This window comes from Phacochoerus africanus, chromosome 15 (genome assembly GCF_016906955.1).
Source record: "Phacochoerus africanus isolate WHEZ1 chromosome 15, ROS_Pafr_v1, whole genome shotgun sequence".
Lineage (NCBI taxonomy): Eukaryota > Metazoa > Chordata > Mammalia > Artiodactyla > Suidae > Phacochoerus > Phacochoerus africanus.
In genome coordinates this window covers 49663668-49683592 of record NC_062558.1, presented here as the reverse complement: position 1 = coordinate 49683592, position 19925 = coordinate 49663668, and the positions used below count along the sequence as shown (strand labels likewise).

The 19925-nt window shown below is 59.5% G+C and overlaps 1 protein-coding gene across 2 annotated transcripts; it reads right to left on the bottom strand.

Moving 5' to 3' along the window:
- Positions 1-2231: 2231 nt before the first annotated feature.
- Positions 2232-19529, bottom strand: ADORA2A (adenosine A2a receptor). 2 transcript variants are annotated; one of them, XM_047761572.1, is made up of 3 exons: positions 19457-19529; positions 11021-11571; positions 2232-3886 (listed from the first exon to the last, which is right to left on the bottom strand). In XM_047761572.1, the coding sequence occupies exons 2-3, from the start codon at positions 11356-11358 to the stop codon at positions 2980-2982; spliced, it is 1245 nt and encodes a 414-aa protein (XP_047617528.1). In that variant the 5' UTR covers positions 11359-11571; positions 19457-19529; the 3' UTR covers positions 2232-2979. The 2 variants fall into 2 exon arrangements, with proteins under 2 accessions (XP_047617528.1, XP_047617529.1); XM_047761573.1 differs by lacking the exon at positions 19457-19529 and adding an exon at positions 19163-19380.
- Positions 19530-19925: the final 396 nt, after the last annotated feature.

Genomic DNA, 19925 nt, shown 5'->3' with positions numbered 1-19925 from the left:
TCCTTTTGCTTCCTCTCCTCCCCGCCCTACTTGGTCTCCAGAACTGTGCCCCAGCCGCTTCTGGGAGCCCAGTGTGCAATTTGAGTCATCACGGAGGAAAGACCTTAATGCACATGAGGGCGCTGAAAAGGTAGGGCTTCAAGGGGAGAGGGAAGCCTTCCAGGGGCCAGTGCTGAGCCAGGCCTCTGCTCACAGACTTCCCTGGGAACATGGCCACAACTGCCATGGAGAGGTGCTGGGCCTCCCCTAGGATAGGTCCTCTGAACCCTCGTGCAGGGACAGGCTTCTGTGTGGCATGCTGCCCACCTTTGGGAAGAACACGGGGAGAGCAGAGCTGCTTGGACAGAGCTTTAGGGGTTACAGCAGCCCCACTGTTACCTCTGGCAGCCCTGCCTGGGGGACATGTGTCTGCACCTGCAGGGCTGGGCCAAGCCCCACTCTCACTGTTGCTGCTGCTGCTGCAGACACCTGCTCCTGTCGAGGTGACTGTTCACGTCTGCGTGCACACACGTGTGCTCTCATCATCAGGGAGTAACCTGCATCTGTTCATGTCTGTGCACGGGTGCTTACACATGAGTCTGGCTCACAGTGGGAGCCTGCGCAGAGTGTGTATGGCCCCCTGGGAACCCGAGGAGGCATGGACACGTGTGCCTGGGCTCCAGAGCTGGCCTAGGGGCTGGTCCCAAGAGGGCCGAGGGCTTAGTTGTACCCAGAGCATTTTCTGAGGATTTGGGCCTGCCCCTCCCCAAGCCAAAGCCTCCACCATGCACCCAGAACCCTGTCCCAGGAGGCCTCAGAAAAGGCCGGAGAGGCGATGTTTCTTATTTCCCCACTTTTGTGGTCTCTCCCCAACAGTGGGTCATGGGGATCGATGGTACCAGTGCTCCTGGCCGCCTGGGGCACAGACCAGGCCTCAGCTTGCAGTCAGCAAAGGCCAAAGTGCGGAGGAGGGAGGGTGGATGGTGGGGACGGCATGGGCTGTGCCTTTGTTTCAGTGGCTCTGACCTGGCTGCCCATGAGGACCCCTGGGTCTGCCCAGAGTCACCCTTGGGTGAGGGCTCAGGCACCAGTGCCCTTCAGAGGGTCCTCAGTCTCTTTTGCACAGCTGGTCCAAGGCCCTCAGACCGATGTGGCAGTAAATAGTGCTGAAGCAAATCTGTGCTGTTTTGGGGCCTCTCACATATACATCTGTTAGTAAAAGTCTACTACTGTGTGGAGGAATGAAGCCCGGGACAATGGTTGTTTCCAGGTGCAGGAAGCACGGCGGTGATACAGGGAGATGTTTCACTTCTTGAGCAGTCGTGGGAATATTGTATTATTTTATATTTTTCAGTTAGGTTGAAATGGTTCGTCATAAGTGAATAGGGACAGAGATGATGGATTTTGCAGTCACGTAAACCTGGGGTTTTATGTTCACTTCTGCTATGTACTAGCTGTGCAACCGGGGCAAGTACTTAACCTCTCTGTTCAGGAGAGGTGGTCTAGTCTCTGTTGTTTAGTCTCCTGTGAGAGGGGGCTCTCAGGGGTGCATGAGGATTACTATGAAATTCTAATGTCCCTGCCTCGCCAGTGGCCTGTGAGACCGGAGATCTAGATGTGCCCTCGGCCAGGAGGCTCACTTCCCCTGGGCCTCAGACTTCACAGCACAGAAGGGTGGCAGGGGCCCCAGAGACACATTAGAGCAGGAAATAGCTGCTCCTTGGAGGTTTACCATGGGAGGAGGGGGGATGAGTCTAAGGAGGCTGGTTTACCCACCCCCCACCTCGGCATGGTTTTCAGATCCCATTGCGGCCTCTGGCTGAGTCTTGGAGGAGGGCAGTGGGGAGGGCGGGGCACAGCTTTGGTCAGGTGACAGAAAGAGATCGACAGAGGACCTTAGGTAATGAGGGAGGGAGGAGCTCCATCCCCACACTGAGGGGATGGCCAGGGCTGAGCATGTCAGTGGCCTTTGGGGAAAGAGCCCCCCTCCTTGCACATCCCACTCTCACAGGGGTTGCACACGGGCATTTGAATTTCGCTGCAGCCAGGCAGCCTATTCCCTAGATGATGGGAGCCTGGGTGCCCCCTGCCCACCACAGCTGCAGGCTGTCCATCTGTCTGTCTGCACTTGTGCACGTGCTCTCACGCCTGTGATACAGTCTCGTGCCTGTGTGTTTTGTGTGTGTGCGTGCATGCGCATGTGTGCCAGGCCTGGCTGTGTAGTCGGGAAGGAAAGTCAGACACCATTCTCATTGGACAGGCTTAAAACACAACATGGCTCATTTTTATTTTATCTCAGAAAAAAAAAATACATTCCCTTCAGGTGGAAAGGCAGTTAGGTTGGGCCTCTCCATGGGCAGCCCTGGGCTACCTGGATGCACCTTGCCGGCCTCCCCCATCGCCCTTGCGCCCACACCCTGGCCCTGCTCCCTTACAGGCCGGTGTCCTCGAGCAAGACGCAAGGCAACTCACGGCAGTGGGAGGGGCTGCCTGGGACTCCCTGGGCCAAGTCCTGGTGCCAGGTTAGCAGCAGGACCAAAATAGACCCGGCGGCCAGGGAGGGACGATGAGAAAATAAAAAGGGTTTCCTTGCGTTTACATTTTCTCCTGGAAGAAAGTAGTCCTGAGCCACCTCCAGACACAGCAGCTCCTGGACCCCTGAGGAGGCTGGGGAGGGTGGGGTGCTGCAGGGGGCCTGTGGGAACCACTCAGCCGGCAGCCAGCCTGCTCTGCCACAGATGCTCTGCACAGACAAGGTGGCGCTTCCAGGTGCTTCTGGATTTGGGGACCGGCCCCAGCCAGCCAAGATGCTCTGCACCGGGCCTCCCAGCATGAAACGTCGGCTTCCTCGGACTCGAGACCCTTCTTGCTGGGCCTCAGGCTGCTGGGCCGGGCCCCCTCCTCTCTGTCCAGAGTGGGAACCAGCCACCCGCTCCCATGCACTCTTCTCCCGAGTGACTGGTTCTGCCCGCCAGGAGAAGGGCTTCCCTCCCGGGGTCATCAGGACACTCCTGCTCTGTCCTGGGCTCGGGTGGCCTTGAGGCCAGGGGACTCTGGGCGCGCTCCCTGGAGCTCGAGGCTGAGGAGCTCCACGTCTGGGAGGCCCGTGTCCCCACCACATTCCCGCACACTCCCTCCACTCAGCAGCCCCAGGGCACAGCCATTGGGCCGCCGCTCAGGCTGGGGGGCACTGCCGTTGGCCCACGCCCCAGGAGGGTGGCCATTGAGGCGGAGGCTGATCTGCTCGGCATCGCTGCCATGAGCCGCCAGGGCCCGGGCACTGGTGCCACCTGCCTTGAAGAGCTCCCGCTGCCTCAGGATGTGACTGCGGATGATCTTGCGGAAGGTCTGGCGGAACTCACGGATGCGGTAGGCATAGATGAAGGGGTTCACCACGGAGTTGGTATGAGAGAGGATGATGGTCACGTACATGAGCCAGGGCGGGGCATGCCTGCACCCAGGGCAGAAGAAGGTGAAGCAGTTGATGATGTGCAGGGGCAGCCAGCAGAGGGCGAAGAGCCCCACAATGATGGCCAGTGACTTGGCAGCGTGGACCTCCTTCTGAAGCGTGGACCGAGCCCGCTCCCCTGGCAGTGCCTGGCTGTCCATCTGCTTCAGCTGCCGCCGGGCTGCCAGGAAGATCCTCAGGTAGACACCCAGCATAAGCAGCAGGGGCAGCAGGACACAGGCGAAGAAGTTGAAGTACACCATGTAGTTCATGGGGACCACGTCCTCGAAGAGACAGGCCACCTGGCCCTCCCTGCAGCCCTGTGACTGGTTTTTGCCCACCTCCTGCTGGCTGCAGCTATTCCAGCCCAACATGGGAGTCAGGCCGATGGCAAATGACAGCACCCAGCAGACCGCAATGATGCCTTTGGCCCGCGTGCCAGTCACCAAGCCATTGTACCTGTGGAAGGCAGACAAAAGTCAGAGGCCTGGGAGCCCAGGACTGGGAAGGGTGGAAGTCAGCCAGCAAGAGGAGCACCACCCACCCACTGCTGTGAGGCCCGGGACCAGCCTCTTTCTGCCTCCTGGCCCCAGGGTCCCCTCTGTTCAGAAGGGCCTGAGCCTGGGCTCTTCTCACAGGAGGGACAAGGAGGGCAGGCATCAGAGTCCTGTGATTATTGAAGAGAATGCCCGGTGGTCCCGGCACTTGATTAGTGTGCTTTGTGGGAATTTTAAGTGATGAGGGAAGGAGAAGTCATCACCTCCACGTGGCACTTAGTGTGAGCTGGAATGGGTTTGCTTCCCTTTGGAGTGGACATGGGTCAGGAGTGTCCCCAGCATGGTGGGACCTTCAGGTGTTCACAGCTCTTGTGCTCCATGTCTTCCTTCTTCACTTAGGGTCTCCAGAAGCCCCCAAGGAGAGATGGCACAGGTGGGTAAAGGAGGGGTGGAGGTCCCAGGCCAAACGAGGTACCCTCTCTCCCAGATTCACCCACAGCCCTCTGGAGAGAGCCGAGATTGGTATGTGGTAACATTTATGTAGCAGCCTTAATGTTCCAGAGGGGAGAGCTGCATGAGATCCTAAGCCTCAGGGAGATGGGATCTGCCCCAAATTCCCTAGAGCCTGGCTCAGGGAGTGGCTTGATTGGCCAGCCCAGAAGCTGACCCCAGGCCAACAAAAGGTGGATTTTTAAAAAGAGTTGATTAGGAGTTCCCATTGTGGTGCAGCGGAAATGAATCCGACTAGGAACCATGAGGTTGAGGCTCAATCCCTGGCTTCGCTCAGTGGGTTAAAGATCTGGCATTGTTGTGTGCTGTGGTGTAGGTCGCAGATGTGGCTCGGAGCCTGCATTGCTGTGGCATAGGCTGGCAGCTACAGCTCCGATTGGACCCCCAGCCCGGGAACCTCCATATGCCACAGGTGTGGCCCTAAAAAGCAAAAAAAATTAATTAAAATAAGAGTTGATTAAAAAAAACGGGCAATCCCAAAAGTCACCTCATGGAGTTCCCGTCGTGGCACAGTGGTTAACGATTCCGACTAGGAACCATGAGGTTGCGGGTTCAGTCCCTGCCCTTGCTCAGTGGGTTAAGGATCTGGCGTTGCCATGAGCTGTGGTGTGGGTCACAGATGCGGCTCGGATCCCGCATTGCTGTGGTTCTGGCATAGGCCAGTGGCTACAGCTCCCATTAGACCCCTAGCCTGGGAACATCCATATGCTGCGGGAGCGGCTAAAGAAAAGGCAAAAAGACAAAAAAAAAAGTCACCTCACTGGCTAACGAAGGTGACCTCAGTAACCTCTGAGGGCCGACCATGTAATGGTCCAGATTCCAACACCAGACTGCCCTCCCTCTAGTAACCCTACCCATCCTTTAAGTTCAGGTTAGGTATCTTCTCGCAGAAGTTTCCTACCCAAGCTCAGTCAAACCCTATCCAGGCAGGGACCCCAAGGCTGGGGGGCCTCTGCAGGGGAAGGCATCCCTAGATCCACCTCTGCATGATCAGTACTGAGACAGGGACACACACTGGTGTCAGGAAAGACGTGCTTTACTTAATCTCAGAATGTAAAGTATTCCCAGAAACTAGTCCATGGGCTAGCAGACATAGGAGCCACGGGTCACGAATGTGTGAGGCTGGCAGGTGTTTACCCCAGTGTGCAGGAGGCAGCTGACATGCTCTGCACCCCTCAACTGTGCCCCCACAGTCCCCACCTCCCCGCCCCCGCCAGCAAGGTGTGCGCCCGGTGCTACCAGGTTTCAGGAGGGGCTGGGAGCTGACTTTCTGGGTAAAGTCTTCCCTTGTTTAAATTTTGTCAATGAATTCGAATTAAGGGGAAAAAAAAGATCTCTGACCTCTTATCTAGTCCAATTCCCTCATTTTATAGATGGGGAAACTGAGGCCCAGGAGAGGAACTGAGTTGCTGCAGGCGTTGCAGGAACCCAGGCAGCTTGGGCCAGGGTAAGTCTGTCTGTTCTGAATCCGAACAGCAAGGGGCAGAGCTGTTCTCAGGAGCTCGCGGCCAATGCAGCAGGGGTGTGGGTACCTGCACAGGAAGGGGGTTGTAGACCTGCCCATTTCTACAAAGCCCCAGCCAGCCAACTCTGCCTGCCCTGTTCTGGAGCCTCAAATGTGAGGTCACGGGCTATTTTTTTTAATCCATTGACTACCTACATAGCACTTACTCTGTGCCTCTGCAAATTAATTTATACAATCTCACTGAATAGGCGGCTTTTTTTTTTTTTTGTCTTTTTGTCCTTTCTAGGGCCCCTCCCACGGCATATGGAGGTTCCCAGGCTAGGGGTCGAATTGGAGCTGTAGCCGCCGGCCTACACCAGAGGCACAGCAAGGTAGGATCTGAGCCGCGTCTGCAACCTACGCCACAGCTAGCGGCAACGCCGGATCGTTAACCCACTGAGCAAGGCCAGGGACCGAACCTGCAGCCTCATGGTTCCTAGTCAGATTCGTTAACCACTGCACCACGACAGGAATTCCCCCCCGCCTTTTTTTTTTTAGGCAGCTTTTTTTAATGTTGATATTTTCCCTGAGAAAAGTTTAGCTCTCTCTTGGGTTCTAGTGCTAGTGTGTTCCTGTTTAGCTGGGTTCTGTCACTCTGCCTCGCTGAGTCTCAGTTTCCTCATCTGTGAAATGGGACTAAGAATCTAGGTCCTGTGAGCACTGCCCCATGAGGACAAATGTAGAATCGGTGGTGGATTGGAGCCCAAGGTGAGTGAATTATTCACAGGAGAAATGGGCTGCCTCAGGCAGTGGTGCACCTCCTGTCATTTTAGGCAGCTAAGCAGAAGCAGGCAGTAATAGGGATGGTGTGGAGGATCCTGGAGGCCACCGGCCTCAGATTTTCCAGTTGTTCACCAGTAGCAAACCTCACCTGCACTCCGAGGTGATCACAGTAAGTGGAGCTGCTGAGGAGGAGAGGAGTCTTGATAACTGAATGCATGAGCCCTGGACAGCCAGGGCCCAGCCTGAAATCCCTGCTTTCGGATGCCCGCATTAAGACAAGGAGACCCACGAGGCGAGCCTGCCACTGTGCCCTGTGAAGAGGCCCTTGTGGGGACAGAAGCAAGATCATGGCTTGTCTGTGTGGGTCAAGGGGCCGTTATGCTCCGCCTACCCTTTTGTTCTTCTTTGATGTTTTAGTACATGTAGGTATTATTTATTCAAAAAAGGCATTAAACAAGTAAATTTTGTTATTTCAAAGGAAGACTGGTAGGCTGAGAGGACCCAAACAGAACCACCCCCAAACAGCAGCACTCTAGCACTCCCAGGCTATGACTCAGGCAGCTACGTCTTGGGCCCTGAGCCTCAGACCAGGACCACCCGGGGGAAGCCCCCATGTCTAGAACTGCTGCTGCATCCCTGTGCCTCTTCCTAGGGGCTCCCCATTGCTCACACTGGGGCTCACCCTGTGACACCAGAACACCCCCTACAATTCCAGGTGGGGCTTCATGTGCACATGCCCTTCAGTCAGGAGAAGGCAGAGCTTTCCTGAGGTGCCCAGAGTGCCAGTGACCAAGGATGGAAGAGCTACTGGCCTCCAGGTAAAACTAGATCCCCCTGGGCACAGGCAGCCTGAGCATACTCTCCCTGAAGGCCTGTTCTCCTCTGTCACCTCTCCCTGGCCTGGAGTCCGCATGCTCATGCCTTCCCTGGGCCTCTGCCCAGGCTTGGCCCCTCTTATTAAACCTGCCCACCCCCCCATCAACCCATGGCTTCACCTCCTCCAGGGAGTCCTCTCTCCTGATCCTTTCCTCCTCGAACTCAGGGTGCTTGGTTTTGTCTCCTGGGGCAAATCACCACAAAGGACTCTGCTGCCCCACAGGAGGCCTGCTTCCCCAGGAAAGAGCAGTTACCAGGGGCTAGAGTGAGGGACAAGGCGTATGGAATGCCCCAGGAAAAGGAAGCCTCTGTCTGTCACCCTGGGACATGGAGAGTTCCCATCCCTGCCTTTGGCCAGGCTACTTTCTCCCCGAGCAGGCTCTGCCCTACCTCAGCAAGGCCTGCACTTGGGAGGGAACAAGTAGACTTTTGAAACTGAATTTTTTTTTTTTTTTTGTCTTTGTCTTTTCTAGGGCTGCACCCGAGGCATATGGAGGTTCCCAGGCTAGGGGTCTAACCAGAGCTGTAGCTGCTGGCCTATACCACAGCCAAAGCAATGTTGGATCTAAGCTGCATCTGCAACCTACACCATAGCTCACGGCAACGCCGGATCCTTAACCCACTGAGTGAGGCCAGGGATCCAACCCACAACCTCATGGTTCCTAGTCAGATTTGTTAACCACTGAACCATGATAGAAACTCCCAAAACTAAATTCTTTAAAAAAAAAAAAAAAAAAAAAGAAAAGGAATTCCCGTCATGGCGCAGTGGTTAACGAATCCGACTAGGAACCATGACGTTGCGGGTTTGGTCCCTGCCCTTGCTCAGTGGGTTAACGATCCGGCGTTGCCGTGAGCTGTGGTGGAGGTCGCAGACTTGGCTTGGATCCTGCGTTGCTGTGGCTCTGGCGTAGGCTGGTGGCTATGGCTCCAATTCGACCCCTAGCCTGGGAACCTCCATATGCCATGGGAGCGGCCCAGGAAATGGCAAAAAGACCAAAAAAAAAAAAAAAAAAGTAGGGAGTGGGGCAGGCCTGGTCAGCCAGAGTATGGGCAGAGACTGGACCTCATGGTAGCCAAGTGGACTTACTGGGTGGGCGGAAGCTGGCACGCAGGGGATGCTGGTCCCCGCTGGAAGGGGACAGTCTGGGGAAGGGCAGGCAGTAGCCACCAGGAGCTCAAGTTCCATCCGGCTTCCCCTCGTGCCCAGCCTGCTCTCAGGAGCCCCCTCAGAAGAGGAGAGCAGAGGCCCTGGCTCAGGGCACGTTTCCTTCTCCAGCCCCGGCCCCCCCAGGAGTAACAGGAGGCCCATAACATCCGCCCCATGATGTGGCCAGAGGATCAAAGACAATGCCGGGCCAGCGCCTTCTACCATCTGTGGGCCTCCTGCCCAGGAGGGAGATGAGCTTCCTCTCTGCCGTCATCCCCATCAACTTCCGGACCTGAGGTCCAAGCTGACCTGCCTCATCAAGTGCAGCGCTCGGCCATGGTCTGGGTGGAGCTCAGTCCTGGGAGTCAGGATGCAGATGGGGTCGGTCCATGGCTTGGAACCACCAGCAGCTCCAAAAAGACCTGAATCCCACTAGCTCCGCCCTGCCGGCCTTCCTCAAGGCCCCGTCACTCTAGCCCTCTCATTGGACCCTCAAGGCGCCTTTGTGAGCTCAGGGGGAGACCAGCCCCTTTCATAGATGGAAAATGGGCCCAGAGAGAGGCAGCTGACCTCCCCATCACACAGCACAGTCTACCCTCAGAAAACAGACCAGCAGCAGCCAAGGCCCTTTCCATTGAGACCAGCAGCTCTGATCTCCCTCCTATCAGGGGATAAGGTGAGAGCGAGCCCTCTGTTACCCCAGGGGATAAGGTGAGAGCGAGCCCTCTGTTCCCTGTGATGCTCCCACCAGAGCCACCCAGCCCACACTGCCTGGCCCCAAAGAGGACGCTGGTCTGCTTGGGAGCCCTCAGGCCTGTATCCTGAGCTGTCCATTAGCCTGGACTCTGGCTCTGCTCTGCCCATTTAGGCTGGTCCTCCACTAGGGCCAGCCCATGGCCCCTTCTCTTATGACAAGCGTCCTAGGCTCTCCCAAGACCACTGTCCCAGGAGGCCACCCGGGCCCTGGCTCCCTCCTCCATCTGAGCAGCATGGCGAGATGTCTGCTCCCCTGGATCCTAGGTTCTGGGGCCGAGGCCACCTGCCATCAGCTCCTAAAAGATTAAAGCCGCAGAGAATGGCAGGCACAATCTTCCCAGGCTGGCCCTGGCTATGCTACCAACTCATTATATGGCCTGGGGCTTGGCTTCCCTCTGAGCTTCCTTTCTCCAACCAGAAGATAGAAGGAAAGGACCTCTAAAGGCCCCCTTGGGTTTGACACTAAATTTCCATTTGCTTATGGAGCCTGTTTCCCTTCAGGTGGGTGCCCCCTCAGCCCACCGTGGGCCTGCGGTGCCTGCTCTATGTCAGAGGAACTCCACTGGGTGGGGCATGCCATCCTTGGTGACCTCCCTCAGGGCCTGCAGCCATCTAGGCTGTGAACCCAGCTCCAGGACAGAGGGCAGATGCTCTCCTCCAAGGGCATGGGACATACTTTCTAGCCTCTTCATTACATGAACTCAGGCCTCAGGGAAAGTTTTTTTTTTGTCTTTTTGCCTTTCTAGGGCTGCTCCGGCAGCATATGGATGTTCCTAGGCTAGGGGTCTAATCCGAGCTGTAGCCACCGGCCTACTCCAGAGCCACAGCAACACGGGATCTGAGCCGTGTCTGCGACCTACACCACAGCTCACGGCAATGCCGGATCGTTAACCCACTGAGCAAGGCCAGGTATTGAACCCACAACCTCATGGTTCCTAGTCGGGTTCGTTAACCACTGAGCCACGACGGGAACTCCAAGGGAAAGTCTTCATTTACACAATACCTAGCTGAAGTCACTTCACACAAGTTTCACCATAAAAACCCCCATCCAACAGCCAGATCATGAGCTGTCTCCAAGACCAAGAGCACTTGGTGACCAAGAAGCATAGAATTTGCATGAAGATCCAAATGACTCACCAAGGCATTCAGCCAAGTCACTTCCCCTCTCTGGGTCATTTTCCTCATGTGCTAACTGTGGGCCGGCCCGGCCCGGAGGAGCTGGAGGAAGGCGGGCGCATGGGTGGGCGTCTAGCTCTGTGGCCCGGGCATTGCGCTGTGTCAACAGTGGCCCGGACACACCCACCAGTCCTGCGCCACACACATCTGCCAACAGCCAGAACACAGCAGCCTCAACCACGTAACTGCGGGAGGACCAGCCTGCCCTGTGCCCCTGGGGGGCAGCCCTGGGCAGCCCTAGGCAGCCCTAGACTGAGCCCCATGGCCCTGACCTCAGCTCACCACTCTGACACCAGACCCAGCCCTGGCCCTGGTTCGCCCTGATCCTGGCACAGAGCAGACCCTGGCATAGACAGCCTCTCACAACTGTGACCCACCCCGCTCCCACCCCCACCCTGGCTCACCGGAGTGGGATGCGGATGGCAATGTAGCGGTCAATGGCGATGGCGAGGAGGCTGAAGATGGAGCTCTGCGTGAGGACCAGGACGAAGCAGGCAAGGAAGAGGCAGCTGTGGCATGCGGCACAGAACCCTATGCTGATGGTGATGGCAAAGGGGATGGCCAGGACCCCCACGGCAATGTCGGCTGCCGCCAGGGACACCACAAAGTAGTTGGTGACATTCTGCAGGTTGCTGTTCAGCCACACAGCCCAGCACACCAGCACATTGCCCAGGATGGCCAGCACGGCGATCGCCAGCTCCACCATGATGTACTCCAAGGAGGCCATGGTGGACACCTCCATGGACAGGCAGGGTCAGTGAGGGCGCGGGCCAGCCCAGCTCACGGTCCATAGCTGCAGCACCGCCGGCCCTGCCCGGCCCTGAGCCCCTTCTTTACAGGAGCCGGCGGGGGGCCTCCCCCAGGGCCTCTTCACAACTGACTTCACGTCTCCAGAAGTCAGGCCCTCTCCAGGGGCTCTGCGGCATCTTTGCTCGGCTTCAGGGCTCCTGAGCACCTGCCATGGGAGAAGCCTTGTGAGGAGTGGGGCCACTGCTGGAGACCCCCAGGGGTGGCCCTCAGCCCCAGTGCCCTCCCCACAGGCCAGGTGCCAGCCTCTCCCACCCCAAACCCCACACAGAGGGCCAGGGAGCAGCCCCGGTCTCTCTCTCCCTTCCTGGGGAGCCAAGAACTTTCAGAGCTTAGTCACTTGTGTTGGCCCCTCGGGCTCAGCCTCTTGAGCCTTTTGTGCCAGTTTCCTGGTCCCTGAGCTCACCCTGCCCCACGACTCTCCCTGGGAAAGCCCCCCCCCCCCCCCGCCCAGGACCACCATGCCTCTCTCAGCCAGCCTCAGCCTGCTCCACCTGTGCTGCCTTGGGGGCAGGCAGAGCCCCCAGAGCTCCTGGTCTCACAGCAGCAGAGAAGCCCTCTGGTGCTCGCTGGCAGGGAGCACGGGAAGGGAGCCACCCCTCAGAGCCCTGACTGCACCTCTGGGCGGGGCACACCCCCCCCACCGCCTCCCCCTCCAGGATGCACTGGGGGACTACCAGCGAGAATGCCTTTCCTTTCTGAGCCTCAGCTTCCCACTGATATAAGGGGAAGTTGGAACCTGAGCCTTTGGGGACCGTTTCAGCTGTCACTCTTGATTCTATGAGAAACCATGTTTGAAAAGGCTCCCCCAGGAGTTCTCGTCGTGGCGCAGTGGTTAACGAATCCGACTAGGAACCATGAGGTTGTGGGTTCGGTCCCTGCCCTTGCTCAGTGGGTTAATGATCCGGCGTTGCCGTGAGCTGTGGTGTAGGTTGCAGATGCAGCTCGGATCCCGTGTTGCTGTGGCTCTGGCGTGGGCCGGTGGCTACAGCTCCAATTCGACCCCTAGCCTGGGAACCTCCATATGCCGCGGGAGCGGCCCTAGAAAAGGCAAAAAGACAAAAAAAGAAAAAAAGACAAGGCTCCCCCAGAATTGAAACATAGAGATGTAGAGAATTAGCAACACCCAGTAGAAACAGCAGTCTCCCTAGCCCCAAACCCCTGGGAACCCCTGAGCTCGTGGAATCGTCTCTGTTGCCACCGCCAGCCCAGGGGCCTCTCCCCATGAACTCCACCCCCCCCTTGTCACACTGACTTGTGCTGCCCAGTAGTCCCCATGCGGAATCCACCCCTCCTCTAGCCCTGGGTCCTCACGGGTCCCAGATGCACATGGGCCACCTGCCTGGGGACTAGAAGCTGCCTTTCAGGCCAGCATGTGGCTCAGGCCTGCATCCTTCTCCCCTCTAAGACATGGGGGATCAGATGGGACTAGCAGCCTTGGGAGAAGGTTGCTTGTGGTCCCTGCCTGTGCTCAAAGGGCCAGGCTTCCTGACCCCATCCAGGAGGTGACAGTGCTGCAGTAGCTAAGCCCCAAGTTTCCCTTTAACTCCAATGTGCCTCAGGTTGCTGGAGCTGCCACACCTGAGAGGCACTCCTGTGCCTGTGGGGGAGAGAGGAGGCCAAGCCCCTGAGAACACTTTGCAGCTCTCCCAGCCCCGCCAGGTACCATGAAGCCCACCCAGCCCTGCTGTGCTCAGGACACTTGCCAGCCAGCTGCCCACAAAGCATGTCGCTGGCAGGGGTGGGGCAGACCAAGTCTCCTGGTGTCCTTTGGTGCTCCCGGCCTGCCGCCCAGAACAGTATTCACAGGGGCGCCCTGACAGCAGTTGCTGTGCATCCAGGGTCCTGGCCTTGTTCAGCAGGAGGTAAGTGACAGACCTAGTGTGCCTCCCACCCGGGGGTCTCCCAGGTCCAGCGAGCCCGGGAACCCTGCCTCCCACCACCAGTGAGCCAGCCGCATTCCTGGTGGCTTCACCCCACCCTGCCTTCTGACCCTGGCCTCAGTCTCTCCAGGGGAATCTGCATGGACAGGCCCTAGACCATGGCCTGGATTCAGAGGGCCCCATTCTGGGGGCAGAAAGATGGGGCTGCCAGCAACCCCCTGAGCAAATGATTAGGTCATTCCTGTGGGGCTGATGCTGGGCCGGCCAGCCCCACTGCCCAGAGTCCCGATGGGGTCACACCACTAGCACCCGCCCTCCACGAGAGTCAGGGTACCCAGCATGGAAGGGCTCTAGAGACTCTAACCCAGGCTTATGTTCAGTGAGGGTCTCCTGGGAGCCTCAGGACCCCTAATCCCCAGGCCTCCCTGTTGCCTTCTGCACTGTGGGCTCCCAGGACTCTGCACCTGATGCTAACACCTTTCCTGGCCAAACTGAAGCTGCCTTCCTGCCACCAGCAGGCCTAGGGCACCCTCGCAGGTCTGGATGCAGCAGCTGCTGCTGCCCAGGTCAGCCCTGCAGGGAGCCAGACACACCTGCTGCCCCCCTGATGCTTTCTGAAGCCAGCATGGGTCACGGAGCCTTGCCTGGCACACAGGAAACGTGGGCACCTGCCCACCCAGGACCTCCTTCCCCTGAGTGGAGCCCCATAGAGCCCAAGGCACTGGGGTGGGCAGGGCAGGCGGGAGGCCAGAGCCACTGGCTGCTGGACCACAAGCCAGCCTGGGGCCGGGGACACCCTTTGCTCCCATGATATAAATGTCCTGTGACAGCCTGTCTCAACGTACCCATCTGTCCTTGACAAGAACTGGGGATCAACATACACCATCAGTCAGCTCAGGAGAAACAGCTTCCCACCACCACTGAGCCACCAGCTCTGCTGTCCCAGGGACCACATGCCTGGTCTCCATACCCTCCACAACAGCTCGTGTGCCTGCCTGGGAGCTCGGGAAACAAGGGTGCAGGGCCTGGGCGGTGGTCCCCTGTGTTCTCACTGGTCGGCCCCATGAATCCCACTTTACAGATGAGGAATCCAAGGCGCAAACCAGCTGATGACCTCCCAGCCTTAGCGTGAGCATCAGGAGTGGACCAGAGCTGAAGGATGCCCATGGAAAAGGGCGGCAGGAGAGTTCTGGGGGCCTCCTGGCCCTGCTCTACTTCCCTCCCTCCACAGGCCCTGGACCAAGAGGGACAGGAAGATGGGAGACCTGGGGGGTGGAGCCAGGGTCTGGCAATTTCCTCTCCCTCTCTGTTGGCTCTAATGAATCCTTGGTCTGTCTGTTGCTAGCCAGGAGGGGAAATTAAATAAAAATGTACTACTTCCTTGTGGCCGTCCCTCGCTGGGGACAGGGCAGAGTTGTCCCATATAGATGCATCACATGTTGGGAACATACACAGTGCGCCTTGAAGGGACAACGCACAGGATTCCCCACCAGCCAGACTCACACTGTCCTCTTCCCGCCTTCCTCTCACCTTCACCAGCCTGGCCACTTTAATTAAAACTCCACTTAATCAGAACCACACATTTCCTGGCTCCTTGTATGTCAGACTGGCAAGGCTTTCTGTACACATGCCCAGATGGTGGCTGTACCCCCAGAGCCTGCTGGGTGGAGATGACTGCCAGCTTCCAGGCAAGACCCTGCACACCTGCTCCTGGGTGCAGCTAAGGGCAGTGTACCCAGGCCAGTGCAGGGACTTGGACCTGCAGCAGCCATGTTCCTGAGCCTGTTCCTGGGCTCCAGACCCAGCTTGAGAATCCTCCACTACTTCCTCATGGCACACATTTCCAGACACCTGCTCTGTGCCACCTGCTGCCAGGCCTGCGGGGGTGGGGTGGGGTGGACTCAAGGGGGAGCTGTCCTGAGAGCTGGCTGCCACCCTGGGGTGTGCAGGTTACTCCTCACCTCCAGGACCTCAGCTCCCAGGTAAGATGAGCCTACAGACTAGTTTCAAAGTACAGGAGGAATAAGGCTAAGAAAAATAAGTAGCAGCACCCAATACAGACAGCATTCCAGAGGCGATGAAGGGAAAACAGTGATCTAATAATGATTTTCAATGGCATTGAGGATCTCCAAAGAGATAAAGGAATAGCATCCATAAATAGAATTATTGGTAGAAACAAAATGAGAATAGGTGACTATGAACAAGAAATAATATAAAAATCCTGGAAATGAGAAACAAGGGGTGAGGTGAACATAGTCACTCGGTTGTCTTGTGCCCCCAGCGAGACACTGGGCTTTGAGGACAGCGTGGAGGTCTTACACAGACCTCGGGAAGGGCAGTCTGGGGGGCGGGACCAAGAGAAATGGCAGGCAGGTGAGTCGCACCGACACCTGCTCATGGGAAAGGAACTCGGGCGGAGGATGGAGGGCAGCCAGCAAAGGACAAACAGCTGGAAGGATAGACACCTCAGCTCTGCTGCAACCACAAGCCCTCCCGTGGCTCTGCCATGGCTGGCCTGTGTGGTGGCCTTGGCCTGGGCATGAGCCTCCCCAAACCCATCACAGGAGCAAGGCCGTATCCTCCAGCATTGCCAGGAGGTGCGCATTCACAGAGCGTCTCCTCTCCTCTCTTTCCCCCTCTGCAGGGCTGGGCCCTGGCACCCAGGCAGCCACCAGTGGTGTCCCTTCCCTCATGGCCCCTTGGGTGTGCAATTGCCCCTCTCAGCCAGCACCTGGGGGCAGGATGTGGGCAGGACCAGGGCTGAGCCTTGCTGTATGCACTGAGCCTGGCCCCCAGAGCAGCCTCCGCATCAGCAGACCCTGGGGCCGCAGGGCCTTTCTCCCACCTGGGGCCTAAAATACCCCTCTCATCCCCTTGTGTCCAGTCCAGATGCCTGATATGCTGCAGGTCATGCCTCCTCCCAGCCTGAGGTGACCACTCACCCACACTGGCCACCTCCTGACACCCCCGTCCAAGGGGCCACTCCACACACACAAGGTGCTGGTGCCTACCTGCTGGGGTCCCACTCCTGCTCCATCCCACACTCCCTGAGACCTGGGCAAGAGGCTGCAGTGATGGTACCCTACCTCTCAAGAGAATGCCTGAAGAGGGCAAGGTAAGTGGCCTGAGAGCACAGACCCTGCAGGCCTGGGCGGGCTGTGGTGGAAGGCTGGCCTGCTGAGGGGCAGGGCCAGGTGCACAGGCCCAGGAGTTCCCACGGGACAGCTACACTGAGGGTGGGAGGGATGCAGACCAATCCTGGGGTCTCTGGGACAAAGATACAGTGATGCAGCCCCAGAGGCTGACAGGAAAGGGCAGGGGTCAGCCAGAACCCTGGAAGCACAGCCCTGCCACTGCTCCCAGTTTGCCACTGAGAGCCCAGAGGTGAATGCTCCTGTGACAGATATATCCCTGGGGACCTCTGGGCAGAGACCACCAGCCCAGACAGCAGGGGAGGCCCCGGAGTGGCACAGACAGCCTCTCCACGGTGCAAGGAGGCAGCCTTCCTTCCCGGTGACCGCTGCACTGAGGTGGGAACCAGACAAGACAGCGCCAGCCCCGGCCCGGGATCCAGGCAGAAGCGCCAGGCTGTGCAGGGCTCAGGGGTGGGGGAGAGGCCTGAGAGGGTCCTGGCGAACTGGGGTGCCCTGGCTTCCCCCCTTCCCTGCTACTTGGCCCCTCTCATCCCAATCAGGACCCTCTGGCTTCCACACCCCGGGGACCCCTTCCATGACTCTGGGAAGGGGTTGGGGGACCTGCCACTGAACTGCTTCTTCCCACCACCCAGAGCTCCTAGCTGTACCCAGGAGGTGAGCAGCCTCTTGGGGAGGGCTCCTCCCTGCATCCCAGCTCCCGCTATCCCCCACTTCCTGCACCCCATCCAGGGTCCCAGCCTCAGCACGACCCTGCCACTGCTCCCTCCAGCTCCAGGCCCTGGGGCGTACCCTCCCTCCCAAGGCTGCCCTAGAGGCTGGAAGAAGTTGGCACCTGATGCCAGTGGTCTCCTCAGGGTTCCCTGACACCAGAACTTCTTCTCAGCCAGTCCTTCAAGCCCCTGCCTCTCTCCTGGGCCTGCTCCCCTTGCTCTCACTGGGCATCTCTCAGCACACAGGACGGGCCTCCCACCAAGCTGGGGTATGGGGAGCAGGGCCAGGCAGAGGTCAGGCAGGTAGCCGGGGGTCACTGCTGAGAGCCATGCTGTGGACGTGCATGGCTGACACCGCCCAGAGACCCTGCATTTCACAAGCACTGTGCCCTGAAGCCACGTGCTTACTCCCAATCCAAGGCTCCTCCATGTGTCCCTCTGCCAACAGTGTGCCCTCACTGTGTCCCCAACCCCACAAGCCTCAGCCCTGCCCTGACCCCAGGCTTACCAGCTCAAGCACAGACCTCGACCGTCCCCACTGTCAGTGCCCATGTCATTTATTCTCCACCACAACCTGGACTCTACTCATCGCCCACACCACCATGCTTGTCTTACAGATGAGAGGACGCATTTGCTGGAGCAGTGACTGGCCCAGAGATGCCCAGAGAGTGAATCAGGACCACAACCCAGGTTTGGGCATCGAAATCTCAGGTCCACTGGGTTGTCCTTGAACTCCTAGGACCAGGGTGTGACCGGGACCTGTATTTTCCAGGCCAACATGAGGGTGGTGACACACACGCGGCCCCAAAGCCCTTCTCCTGCCAGCCATGCCTGGGCTGCCCCTCAGCCTCCCTGAGGTGACAGAGAGGCCAGCTCAGCCCAGGAACTAGTCTGCACTAGAGGATGGGCAGGGAGGGGCAGTGGCCCGAGAGACTCAGGAGAGCCAGGAGACTCCAAAGGACAAGGGCAGAGCAAGCAGGTGTGGACAAGCCTCAGTGAGTAGCTCCTATCGGGACTGTGACCTGGGGTGGGGGCCTGGCACACAGGGCAGAGCCTTTGCAGCCCACCAAAGGCCTCCAGGACAAGCCCCTGACCCCACACATCCTTCCTGCTCCACCAGCTTGAAAGAGTCCTCAATCATGGCCCAAGGGCCATGACACCCAGGGGCAGCCCTGGCTGGACATGGAGGTGACACCAAGAGTCTGCTGGAGGGCACAGGGGCTGGGAGTCCATGACAGCAGAGGCCAAGGGGAGGGAGAGCGGCCTGAGCTCCTGCCGGGCAGGAACACAGGCCCTGTAGGTGGAAGTGGCCTGGGCACCCTGCGATGGGGAGGGAGAGCTGACTGAGGGGCCAGCCCAGTGCTCTCCCAGACCAGCTCCAGTCTAGGGGATGGGGTGGAGACTCTCCCTCACTCGACTTCTCCTTCTTTCTTCCCCATGAGCCCTGGCCTCCACCTTCCTTCCACTGTAAAGTCGGGGAAACAAGTCTAAAGCGCGCTGGCCGCGCCCGTGCTCAGGCATCTCTGCTCCTCTGGCCCGGGCCCTCCTTGATCCCCTGGGCATCCTGCGCCAAGTCCCTCGAGGGCCGCCACCATTCCCGCCATTCCTACCTCGGCTCGGGGCAGCCCGGCGGCCGGCCAGTACAGTCGGAGCCAGCCCGGCCTCTCCTGTGTCCCCCGAGTCCGGTTCCCGCCACCACTGCCCACCGGACGCGGCCGCGCTCGGCCGGCGTCCAACTCCCCTTCCTCGCGGCGCCGCAGGCGCTCGGGACGCCGTCTGCTCCCCCAGCCTCCCCGGACGCCGGCCGCGCCACCTGTAGGAGCCTCGTCTCGGAGGGGTCGGCCGCACTGCCCAGCCCAGCGCAGCCCAGCCCGGCGGCGCCCCCCGAGGGCTCCTCCAGCGCTCGGGCCCCGGACGCACCCGCGACATTCCTGCCCCCGCCGCCGGGCCGCGCGCCCTCGCACCTTCCCCTCCCCGCCTCCCCTGTGCACCTTCCGGTCTGGTTCGGGGCGGCCCGGAGGGTCCGCGCACTGCCTCCCGTCTGGGCCGAGGTCGGAGGCCGCGCAGGAGACGCCCCTGCGCCCGCCGTTCCCGCCGCCGCGGTCTGGGCTCGGACCCGGCTCTCGAACTCGCTCTCGGAGCGGCGGGAAGAGACGGGGCGGCGGGGCACCTGAGGGAGGGGACCCGCGCCGCCCGCCCTGCCGGCCCAGCAGCCTCCGACAGCCCCACGCCGCCAGGCAGCCCTCCTGAGACTCTGGGGACCCCGGACCCGGGACCCCTCTGACCTGCTCCTCGCTCGCCGGCTCCCGCGGTCTCCGCCGCAGCTCCGGCTGCGACTTCGACTCCGGCCGCGCCGCCCGCGGCCGCCCCCTGCAGGCGACTTCCAGGCTTGCGCGGCCCTCGACTCGCCCCGCCCCGCCGCGCGGGGAAACCGAGGCCCGAGGGCGCCAGGACGACCGGCCCGCCAGCCCCGCGGACGCCCTCCGCGCCCTTCTCCGGCCACCTCCACCCGCGCCACGCCCCTCCCTTCCGACGAGTCCTCGCCCAGGGGCCCAGGCCCCCCGCTCCCTCCTCTCCAAGAAGCCCCCAGGGCTGCCCTCGCCGCTGGGATCCTTCCGGAGCACATCCTGGGAGCGGGGCGGGCCGGGCCCCGACGTCATCCTGGGAAGCGCCCTGTGACCGCGCCTCCTCAGATTTTTTCATGGATCCCCAGTTCCCGAAGGAGAAAGTTCAGTATCCTTACAAGGGCCCGAA